Source organism: Desmodus rotundus, chromosome 4 (assembly GCF_022682495.2).
Source record: "Desmodus rotundus isolate HL8 chromosome 4, HLdesRot8A.1, whole genome shotgun sequence".
NCBI lineage: Eukaryota > Metazoa > Chordata > Mammalia > Chiroptera > Phyllostomidae > Desmodus > Desmodus rotundus.
The window spans coordinates 26,711,233-26,723,637 of record NC_071390.1 but is presented as its reverse complement, the minus strand read 5'-3'; the positions used below and the strand labels follow the sequence as shown (position 1 = coordinate 26,723,637).

The window sequence follows — 12,405 nt, the reverse complement described above, 5'->3', positions numbered from 1 at the left end:
TACAGATATTATACTTTGTAATTCTGGAATGTTCACTTTTTTTTTTTGTAGATTTTGTTTCTGTTGAAATTCTTTATTCTTCCATTTCATATATTTCTTTCCATCTTTTTCTCCATCTATTTTCTTTAACATGTAACAATTAATGTTCTTGTTTGTTAATTTCAATACTGGATCATCTGCAGGTCTGCTTCTATTGGCTGGTTTCCCCCTTGATATAAGTTATATTTTTCTGCTTCTTTCCATAATTTAAAATTTTAAATTGTATGTCAGTTGTATATAAAAAGAATGTATGAACTAAAGCTGATGTTTCTCCTGCAGAGGGACCTTGTTCTTTTTTTATGTTAGGCATTTGGGGCAAGGTTGCAGCTTTAGATAGACTTAGTTCATCTTACTGGGAAGAACTGGTCTATTTTGATTATAGGCTCTTCCCTCTCTGAGACAATCACCAAGGACCATGTGATTTTGGGTGTTTTCAATTTGCCTTTCTAGCCCAACTTTCTAACACTATGTATTAGGTTAGCACTTAGCAGAAGTCCATAGAGGAAAACCAGATATACATTCAGGCTGTATCATATCAGTCTTTGTGTCTGAAAGGCTCTTCTGATTTCTTTTTACCCCAAGCAAAATACCTTTTTGTCTATGGTTTACTCAATCCTGAACCCATGCCCAGACTTGGCAGATGGCCCTAGAAAGAAAAACGACCACTGGTATCCACTTACCTACGAAAGGCTCTTCACTTTCTGGGATTTAAATTCTCTAGACCTCTCTGTGTACACAACTTTGTTACACCTTTTTAAAGAATGGAATATTTGAAATGTATTTTTTTCCCAGTTGTTATTGTGGGAGTAATCATCTACCTACCCTCTCTGAAAAACACACCTACCTTCTAAAATAACTGGACGTAGAAATTCTTTACCATATAGCTTTCTGCTAAAATGTATAGATATTTTCTTCACAGAAGAGGGTCTAAGTTCCAGCAAAAGCTATGTGGCATTTCTTTAAATTTCTTGATTATTCAACTTTTAACTTTCCTTAAGTAACAAGTATGCTATGTGATCATTCTGTGTTTACAAGATTGAACTGGGGATAGCCAAGTAATAATTTTAACTTTATTTACCTGGCAAAAACAGGTGTATCTGTTGCTGATCGGGAGGCCAGTCTGGAATTAATTAAGTTGGACATATCCCGTACATTTCCATCTCTCTACATCTTTCAGAAGGTGAGGGTTTCTAATTAGTTTTTAACTACTTTTTTAAAAATTCAAGTGAACAAATTCTTTAAATTCATAAGTATTATTATTTAAAAGGCAAAACTATAAAAATTGTGGAACTTAATATAAAAATGTGAAACTTAAAGGAAAATTTTTATTACTTTATTCCACTTGCTGTGAATGTGTTGCAGGTAACAGCACATAATAATTTTAGGTACTTGATGAATTATCATTAAAGTGAATTTCTTTATTTCACTTTTTATTCTGTAAGATTTGAATTTTAATGATTTTGCCTAGTATATTGTTAAAATATAAAGGAATCTGTCCCTAAACTTAAAAAAATTTTCAGAATTACAATTAAAATAGGAAGAGAAAGGTTTTTTTGTGTGCAAAGGCTATTAAGAAGTTTCATACAGTTATATAAAGTACAACATAGGGAATATAGTCAATGATATAGTAACAACTATGTATGGTGCCAGGTACATGCTAGACTTATTGGGGGGAATTACTTTGTAAATTACGCAAATGTCTAACCACTATACTATATATATACCAGAAACTAGTATAATATTGAATGTCAGCTATAACTGAAAAGAAAAAATTCTTAAAAAGTTTCTTATACTTTATGAGAAGTGATTATATTTTATGTGTACTTTATATATGACTCAAATCTTTATATATGGAATTTCTCTATTTTTTTTATAGTTTAATGTATTAGCAAACTTATAGGAACCGCACAGAAGAGAGACAACATTGAAAACATGTACTTGCATGTAGAACAACTCAGTCAGAAAAGTAAAGGGAATGGATGGAATCTAGTGTATGATAAAAGTGCTATAAGCACCACTGAGTTGCCGTCAATAAGAAATGTACTTGTTTCTAAAAAATTCAAATGCTGGCATTGCCTAGAAAAATTTAATAGGTTTATTTATATTGTTATAAAGTTGAACTGCTGAAACTTATTCACTAAAACATTTTCACTTACATTAATGCTTTATGTCCCTGTATTTATATTGAAAAAATTCACACACAAATGAAAATGGAAAAATTGACAATACCTGATTTCTGTCCCCTATTTTCCACTTGGAATCATATACTTAGGTACCTTGTGACTCCATGGGAAAAAAATATCTGATGTTCAGAACTACCAGTATCAGGAAGAAGAGAATTTTTTTTGAAAGAATGAAATGTTTCCCATCATAGTAGATTCCTTTTTTTCTTTTTAAAGATTTTATTTTGTTTATTTTTAGAGAGGGGAAGGGAGGAAGCCAAACATCAGTGTGTGGTTGCTTCTCATGTGCCCCCTACTGGGGACATGGCCTGTAACCCAGGCATGTGCCTTGACTGGGAATCAAACTGGTGACCCTTTGGTTCTCAGGCTAGCACTCAATCCACTGAGCCACACTAGCCAGTGCCATAGTGGATTCTTAAGCACGCTCTCCACATATGTGGTGTGCTAGCTGGATGTCTTTTGGCATAAGTGTTACAGGATTTGCATGAATAGCACACAGGCTGGTGTCTTCAAAAAGGCCAACCAGATAGGCTTCACTTGCCTCCTGCAAAGCACCAATAGCTGCACTCTGGAAGCGCAGATGTGTTTTGAAGTCCTGAGCAATTTTTCTCACCAAACGCTGGAAGGGAAGTTTGTGAATCAGAAATTCAGTGTACTGGGACTTCTGGCCAAGATGGAGGCATAGGTAGACACGCTTCACCTCCTCACACAACTATAAAAAGGATCACAGCTAACCTCAAATCAAAAAACAACCAGAACTGCTGAAAATTGAACTGTATGGAAGTCCTACAACCAAAGATTTAAAGAAGAAATAATTCATCCAGATTGGTAAGAGGGGCAGAGATGGGGAGCCAGGGCAGAGAAGATGCAGTGTGGCCGTGGCAAGGCAGTGGTGGTGACGGTGGCGGTGGTGGTTGGTGAAACAGATGGTCCCGCATTCAGGTATGGTGTATAAAAACCAGGAGGCACACCTGAGGAGCAAGTGATCCCAGCTGCAGGCCAGATTGCGCAGCCCAGGGTTACAGCACCAGGAAATAAAGCCTAACTTTAGACTAAAAATCAGTGGGGATAGAGGCAGTGAAAGAAACTGCCGGTTTCTCAGGGGAGTCTGTCTAAAGGACCTGCGAGGCCCTAGAACATATGCAAAACCACCCACTCTGGGATTCAGCACTAGTGCAGCAGCTAGAAGGGTACTAGTCACATAAGGGAAATGACTGGGAATGGGGTGAGAGCCCAGCAAGTGGCATTGTCCCCTCTCTGACCCCTCCCACACTTACAGCACCACAAAGTAGCGAAGTGGGTTGCCCCACCTTGGCGAGTACCTAAGGCTCCACCCCTTGCAATGTAACATGTGTGCCGAGACAGAGTCAAAGTAGCTGTACCTAATATGCAGAAGCACAGGGAGGCTGCCAAATTGAGGAGACACAGAAATATGGCCCAATGAAAGAGCAGATCAGAACTCCAGAAAAAGAGCTAAGTGAAACAGATAGCTAACCTATCAGATGCAGAGTTCAAAACACTGGTGATAGGATGCTCAGAGAACTCACTGAGTATGGCAAATGTATAGGGAAGAAATGAAGAGTACAGTAAATGAAATACAGAAAAATCCACAGGGAACCAACAGTGAAGGAAAGGATTCCGGGGTTCAAATCAATGATTTGGAACATAAGGGAGAAGTAAACAATCAACCAGTACAGAATGAAGAAACAAGAAATCAAAAAAATTAGAATAAGAAGACTCTGGGACATCTCCAAACATGCCAACATCTGAATCAGGGATTCCAGAGGAGAAGAGGAAGAGCAGTAAATTGAAAACTTACTTGAAAAAATAATGAAGAAAACTTGCTTAGTTTGGTGAAGGAAATGGACATACAGGTCCAGGAAGCACAGAGAGTCCCAAACAGTTGTACCCAAAGAGGGCCTCACCAAGACACATCATAGTTAATAAAATGCCAAGGTTTAAAGATAGAGAATCTTAAAAGCAGCAAGAGAAAAGCAGAGAGTTACCTACAAAGGAGTTCTCATAAGAGTATGAGCTGATTTCTCTAAAGAAACTTTGTAGGCAAGAAGGGACTGGCAAGAAGTATTCAAAGTGATGAAAAGCAAGGACCTACATCCAAGATTACTCTATCCAGCCAAGCTAGCATTTAGAAATGAAGGGGAGATCGAGTGTTTCCCAGACATGGTTAAACTAAAGGAGCTCATCATCACCAAGCCCTTATTATATGAAGTGTTAAAGGGACTTATTTAAGAAAAAAATGATCAAAACTATTGAGTAGTAAAGTGACAACAAACTTACAACTGTCAACAACTGAATCTAAAAAAACAAAAACCAACTAAGCAAACAACTAGAAACGGAACAGAATCATAGAAATGGAGATCACATGGAGGGTTTTCAGCAGGGAGAGGGAAGGGGGAGAATGGGGAGAAAGATGCAGGGATTAAAAAACATAATTGGTGGGTACAAAATAGACAGAGGGTATTGAGAATAATATGGGAAGTGGAGAAGCCAAAGAATGAACTTATATGTAGAACCCGTGGATAGGAACTAAGGGGGGGTATTGCTGAAGGGAAGGGGAGTACCAGGCGGAGGGGGGCAAAGGGGAAAAAATTGGAACAATTGGAATAGCATAATCAATAAAATATACTTTAAAAATAAATTCAGTGTACTGAGAACGTCTAATTTCACCAAGTGTCACAGTACAAGGCCTGTAACAAGGTTTCTTCATTCCCTCCAGTAGAGGGTGCGTGCTTGCAACTGATTTTGGTAGCCATTTGTGGGCAGTCTGCTTTGTAGGAGTCATAGTATAGAGACCTCTTTACTTAGCCCCCTTCTCCTTGGCTGGAGCTTGGGGAGCTAGAGAGGCGTTGGTGTTAGAGAGCCAGGGTGGCTGCAAACACAATTGAATTTCTCTATCTTTACATTGATAAAATGAGATAAAAATTTTTGTTATTAAGATGAAATTATTAGTAAACTTAATTTAGTGTAGCTTGATGGGTTTTTTTCCTGAAATTGTGTTATATAACATGAAACAATCTGTTTCCCTCATAATCTTATTATACTAAACCCAGATGTCTTTAAACTTGTTCGTAAACTACATAGCTTATATTCCACAAGTGAGTTTGATGTTTTTGTTGTTGAGGATTAAATATATATTTTACGAACTCTTTAGAAAACATCTTGGCTGAGTGCATTTAGGATATTTCTGACAATAATTAAATATATTGAAACTAGTCATTTAGGAAATGATAAAGGTATTAACATGTTATTTGAGAATTAACTTGGAGACAATTATTTGTATAGTTTGACATTTCATTTTCTCTCCTAAGGGTGGCCCATATCATGATGTCTTACATAGTATCTTAGGGGCATATACATGTTACAGACCTGATGTTGGTTATGTAAGTATTTGTTTCAATCTGGTTTTTGAATATAAACATTTAACTTGTCTTATCCAAGTATATTATATTAGATTAGCTCCCAAATATGTGTATTTCCATGTCTTTTTTTATTTGGACCTGTCCTCTTACCCAGAGAGGAACCTTTGTATTTCCTACCAGAGGTTTATGAGACTGGTTGCTAGCTTTCTGGGAGGGCAACTGGGGATTTCACCATTCAATTTGTAAAGTTTTATTTGTTGTAACTGCTGTTAGTATGGTGCCTTCCCCCTTTTCCCCAATCTTCCTTTTCCTGACTGTGCATCCTTCCAGGTTGAGGGAAGGATAGGGGAGGGGTTTTGCTTCTTTTGCACACTGTCAGCCAATCCTAGTTGTAGCCCTACCTCTCAATTTCAGAGATACCTGATAACTTCAGTTCCTGAGCCTTCTAGATTTTGCAGTTGATGGGCTTGCTGTTTATTGGCTTTTTCCTCTGTGGACATTTTAGTTTTGACATTCTCTGTTCAGTTAAATTAAAATTTCTAAATGCTGTGTTTATTTTTAGTGTTTTACTTATAGGCAAGAGAAGAGGGTTTGCTTTCTAAGAAGCAGAACAAATATAGAAAGAAAAGTGACTAGCAGACAAATAGCTTCCCATTCAAAGAACAAAAGCTGGTTGAATAAATGTACCTATATATAATAAACTATGATAATAAAAAAGAAAAAGTGTTCCTGTTTTCTCCAAAATGATTAGGAAGAAGTTGATGAGAGTAGAGGGAAAGCTGGGGCCTGTGGATGAATAAATGAACAAAGATTAAGGCGCAGTAAAACCTGCCTCATTTCCAAATCTGGCACATTCCTCCTTAAACTATGCCATATGTTTTCCATAGTACTTACCACCTTTTAATATAACATGTGATTTACTTGTTTATGGTCTGTCTTCTCTTTCTAAACTGTAAGAATCCTTTATTCACTGAGGTACAATATCTCAGGGTACCCAGAACAATGCCTGTCACATAGCAGTAAGCTCATAATAAATAGTTGTTGAGTGAGTAAATGAACAAATGTACAAATGAACATGAAAAAATATATAGTAAGTTATACAATGTAGCCACCTTATTGTGAGGTCTCTAAAATTCTATTTTAAGACAAAGGTCAGAAGATGATGGTTTTATGACTTCTGGTTAAACATGGCAAATTGAACAGTCATAGAAGAAGCCAAGGAAGTAGGAGGAGAACAAAGAAATTTTGGGTTGAAGAAGCTAAGGGAATTCTGCTTAGTGTGTAGGAAAGTGTCCATTGGGACTTACAATAAATATCATTGGTCACCCTAGTAAAAGAAGTTTCAAAATAGTAGAGTTATGGAGTGGGAATCCAGATTGAAGTGTGCTCAAGAGTTTAAAGGTTGCTAAGAAAGTTGAAAGAGACAAGAGGTATTATTGCAAATATTCTTAGTCGCCTTTCTGTGTAAGTCTATTATACATTTCTCTACCAGAAGTAAGTGCTTCATAAACTTATTTAATGAAAAAATGAGTGTTTTTACAGTAGCTGTTCCATACCATCTGTGTGCTCAGAAATGTACGTTAGCTCATTATAACCCACAAGCAAGCATCTGGTTAGCTTAACCTTTTACTCAAGGCCTTTTCCAATTTGTAAATATATCCTACTTTTTCTACTTTCTCCTATTATTCCCATTATAAATCTTGTGCTCCAACTGGGTGGGTTCTGTATGTCTTTACTCTTACGTCTTTCTCATCTTGGAATGTTTTTTTCTTTTTTTCTCCTCCTGCTTTTTCCAGGAATCCAGCCTCACTATCTCAACCTCCACAACCTCTTCTATCTTGGATTTTCAACAGCACTTCTCATAGATCTCTTTGATTCTTAGTTCCTCACTTCCTGCTTTTCAGACAGATATAACAATGAAGGCAATCACCTGATTTTCATTAAATTTTGTGATTCTATACTCTGAAAAGACTTCAAAGACGAAGTAAACTAGGTAGTACACTGAGATAGGCTTTTGTGGTAAAAATAAAATCTGATACTTTTTCCTAAAATTTTCCCTAACACTTTTTAAAACACACCATGATCAAGAAATTTAAAGTTAGGGAGATTTTGTAATTATTGAGTTGTCCATATTTACCTTTTATAGGGGAAAAAAGAAATCTTGGTTAGTTTTACCTTGTGTCACTGTAATTTTTCAGGAATGCAATAAAATAAACTGTATAGAATTATTATTATAAGCCCATTTTCATTAAGTTTTTTTCCCTTTGGAGGTCCAAGGGATGTCCTTCATAGCAGCAGTTCTCATTCTCAATTTGGAAGAGGCAGATGCCTTCATTGCATTTGCAAATCTCCTGAATAAGCCATGCCAGTTGGCCTTCTTCCGTGTGGATCACAGCATGGTAGGGACATTTGGAATGAATTGTTTTTTTGCTGACTGTCAGTGTCAGTAGTCTTAATGCCCTTTTAGAGTGAAAACAATAGAAGACTACAATAATGTGATCTAAAATAAACATTTCAGTGAAGTATAGTTTTATGAATGCTTGATGTGAAAAGACTCAGAAAGAGGTGCTAAGAAAGATTTTCTGTTAATTTATGATTAAGATTTAATTTCTCTATTTCTAGAGCATACTCTAATAATTTTATTGATGTTTCTATTTTTAGATGTTGAAATATTTTGCAACATTTGAAGTATTTTTTGAAGAAAATCTCTCGAAACTATTTCTTCATTTCAAATCTTACAGTCTTACACCCGACATATATTTGATAGACTGGTAAGTCATAATGTACCTAAATAATTAAAAGGAAACAAAGTATAACTTTCTGTTTCAGGGACTAGAGTAAATGCCATGCACAGGATCATACATATAAAAAACAAAACTCTTCGTTTACCGATACAGAAACTCTCACATTTTTGTGGGGAGGTGTTTAATTAAGAGAGCATGGACTCTGGGGTTGAAATCAGAATTTTTCTGTTTGTGTTTCAATTTCTTATCTGTGAAATGAGAATAATAATATTTTATTTTGAGTTGTACTGAGGGTGTTTTGGATTATCTCATTCAAAACTCAGTAAATACTAAGCTTTCCAAAAGTTAGTTGCTATGCTTTAATTTGGTTAACAAACAAGGGTTTTATGATAGTGTGCTTTTTTTCTTAACCTAAGGCTTTTTTTTTTTTCAAGGCTTTGTCCAGCTTTCTGACAGAAGAATGATGCCTTATTTAGGTGCTAATGTCTTTTTTCAACTTTACAATTCCAGCTCTTTTGTTTTAATTTGCAGGGTTTGCCTAGACTCTCGTGAGCCAAAGAGATGGAAGAGTTGATTTTAAGATAGGTTAAGAGTACATTTCAAATGATTAGGATTTAAAGTTTAAATCAGTGGGTTTCATGATAGTAAGTTTTAATATAGAAAAATAATTAATCTCATTAATCAAATATGATATCTTCCCAAGTGTTTGGGCTTCTTTTATTTAGACTTCTAAAAAAACAAGTTATTTTTCAATATATTCTCTTTTATTCCCACTAGGAACATTTGAGTTCCTCTGGGAAGAACCCAAGGTAATGGGTAATTATATCATAGGACCCAGAGGACCTAGATGAAATACTACATCTGTAAAGAAGGGGAAAAATAACTCAGCTGTCAATCTTGAGGAATGTGAACATGAAGCAGTCAGGATCACAATTGATATAGGGAGCAGGATAGAAATAATGAGGGAGTACTATGTATTAGAAACTGCCTAGGCACTGCTAGTACCCTTTCTCTTTTGAATAGTGAGTTAGTATTCTCTGTACTACCAAGAGTATTCTTTTGGTTTATGCAGTCAAATATGTGTTTCTCTACTTTAAGAAGTAGACATGGATTTTTGTTTCACTGCCTCTATTGGACTTACTACATACAAATTCTGGAAATAAGTGGCAGTGCAAAAGAAGTGTGTTTGTGTTTTTGGTTGGAGAGTTTTTAGTTCCCTTCCTCAAGTTTCATTAGCCCTCACCTCAAAAAAACAAAGTCTGTGTAAAAACTGTACTTTCTTTTGCCAATGCAACTTTAAGGAGAAGTTCTCTAGCACCTCTTCTTCTCCAACCAGAATGCCACCCTGAAGTACCACTGGGTAATGAATTAATATGATCAGACATTGTCAGCAAGGATGGGGAAAAACCATTTTGTTGATTCTGTTGGAGCATGTACGTGCTCCAAAAGAAGTAAAAGGTCAAGTTTGGTTAAGGGTGAAAAAAAAAAACAGTGGAGAAAAAACCAGGAGAAAAGAGAGAAGTAAGACTTTATAATTTTGTATGTAGGTTATTATAAGATGATACTTGGGTTTCTTATATAATAATATTAATAACTAACTTTTATTGAGCATTTCTTATGTGCCAATCACTGTTCTAAAAACACTTTACATTTATTAACTCCTTTAATTCTCAAACCAATCCTGGCAGGTAGGTAGCATTATCTTTTGTTTACTAATGGGGAAACTGAGAGACAACAAGAATAAATAATCTTGCTCAAAGTAACACAACTAGTAAGTTGTATATCTAAGATTTGAACTCCAGCATTCTGGTTTCAGAGTCATACCCTCAACAACTAGGCTGTTCTTCCCTCTAGTTTGCATTGGGCCGTGTCTCTACGTAAGGTAAATTCACATAATTTCATTATTTGTTACTTAATTTTGTATTATTAAAGTTCCTTGAGGGAAGGAGCCATATTATATTTGCCTTTTTATTCCTAATTAAGCACTGTACTTTTTATATAGAGATGCTTAATGAGTGAATGAATAAATAAATGAAAAAGTTCAATGATTATTCTTTCTTCTAATTTTAGGATCTTCACTCTATATAGCAAATCACTACCACTTGATCTCGCATGTCGAGTCTGGGATGTATTTTGCAGAGATGGGGAGGAATTTTTATTTAGGACTGGATTAGGAATCCTCCGATTATATGAAGATATCCTCCTACAGATGGATTTTATTCATATAGCACAGTTTCTAACTAAATTACCAGAAGATATCACATCAGAAAAGCTGTTCAGCTGTATTGCAGCCATTCAGATGCAAAATAGCACCAAAAAATGGACTCAGGTAGAGTGGCATTTTCATTCTGCTAATAGACATGTTAAAACAATCAGTTGACTTTATATAACAAAGTTATGCATTTCTCAAATGTTAGTGCTTAAAATAAAAAGTCTTTTATTAAAAGTAATTCCTTAAAAAAATAATAATAATTCCTGACTTTGAAAGAGCAAGTTTAAAACAGATAGCTCCTCTTTGACTTCTCCAAACCTGTGGATTTATTTTTCTGTAAGTTCAGTAATATCTTATGAGTTCAGTGAAGTACATCCTATAGTAGTCATGTCTTTGCCAGGTAAAATATATTATTACTTTGGTATTTCAAGTAGACAGCAATTGTGTAAACACCTGCTGTATACTAAGGGTTGCAATAGAAAGAAAATAATGTATGATCCTGGCTTTTTAGATGCTTAGTCTTGTTAGGGAAGCAAACACTGGTGGTCTGAGTTAAGTGACATAAGTTAGGTTAAGCTCCATGAATGATAGACAGTAGGCATTATGAAAAAGCTCACAGTTTTATTGCTTATGAAAATGAAATGTAGGAATATTGGTCTAGAAGATGTTCTGTTACCAAATAGTAATTTAAGAATAAAGGATGGGGCAAAAATACGTGTAAAGCTGTGAGTACACAAAACCCAGAGTTTATTCTTGTGTTATTATTTATTATTGTAATATTTTCCATATGAACAACTGTAAACCTACTTTGCCCACCTTATTTTTAACAAGTGATGTAAACTGGAATCTGAATATATACCATAAAATTGGGTTGAAACAAACAAAAGGATTTGAGAATGGCTGTCTCAAACTTAACTCTGGGGACAGAGTTAACATATATTAAAGCTTTTCTTTTTTCTTTCTTTTTTAAAGATTTTATTTATTTATTTTTAGAGAGAGGGGCAGGAGGGAGAAAGAGAGGGAGGGGAACATCAATGTGTGAGAGATATATCAATTGGTTGCCTCTCACATGCCCCCAACTGGGGACCTGACCCACAACCCAGGCATGTGCCCTGAGTGGGAGTTGAACTGGCGACCCTTCGGTTCACAGGCGGGCACTCAATCCACTGAGCCACACCAGCCAGAGCAAGCTTTTTCATATTAATACAATATAGTTATTTCAACCTCTTTAATGTACATAATAGTTTTTTGAGGATTCGTCTTTACTCTGTATAATTTCAGGTCTTTGCATCTGTAATGAAGGATATTAAAGAAGGAGACAAGAATAGTAGTCCTGCTCTGAAAAGCTAATCTTCAAAATTAACAGACTAATTGGAATATAAATGTGTTTTTTGATGCAAGTTTTTTGTTTCCTATGTAAGAAGCATGGAGAAATCTGAAAGAATCAAGACATGGAAAACTGCTGATTTGGAAGTCCGTGGCTGAAATAAATGAAATAAGTAACCTATTGACAGTATTTTAATAAGATAGTATTTTGTAGGCAGAGTCATTTACAAAGGAAAAAGTTTAAGTGATTTGGAGTGAACAGTAATGTAATAAAATTTTTTAACAGCTTTGCAGATATTCAAATTTTTATAGCATCTTTTCTTTTTTAACAGTTACCGTAAAGGCACTTTGGAGGTCAGCACAGGATTGTTAAATACTACTTCTTTAACTTCCAAAATACTATTTGGAAAAATACAGATATTCTCTATCTCTAGTTCTGACCTTTTTAAGATGTTATAGACCAAAAATAAGCAACTTTGGTATAAATTATATGTTACTGAAGTTGTTTATCTTCATACACT

General features: G+C 35.4%; 1 protein-coding gene across 3 annotated transcripts in view; it reads left to right on the top strand.

The window, feature by feature from the left end:
- The window catches only part of TBC1D12 (TBC1 domain family member 12), a 73,832-nt gene extending 61,427 nt beyond the window's left edge, over positions 1-12,405 (top strand). For 2 of the 3 annotated variants that reach the window (XM_053922374.2, XM_053922376.2), the window contains 6 exons: positions 1,131-1,219; positions 5,552-5,623; positions 7,873-8,001; positions 8,264-8,373; positions 10,417-10,675; positions 11,840-12,405. In XM_053922374.2, the coding sequence (XP_053778349.1) occupies positions 1,131-1,219; positions 5,552-5,623; positions 7,873-8,001; positions 8,264-8,373; positions 10,417-10,675; positions 11,840-11,908 (728 nt within the window). In that variant the 3' untranslated portion in view covers positions 11,909-12,405. The remainder of the gene's footprint in view (positions 1-1,130; positions 1,220-5,551; positions 5,624-7,872; positions 8,002-8,263; positions 8,374-10,416; positions 10,676-11,839) is intronic. The other variant, XM_053922375.2, reaches the window with a different exon arrangement.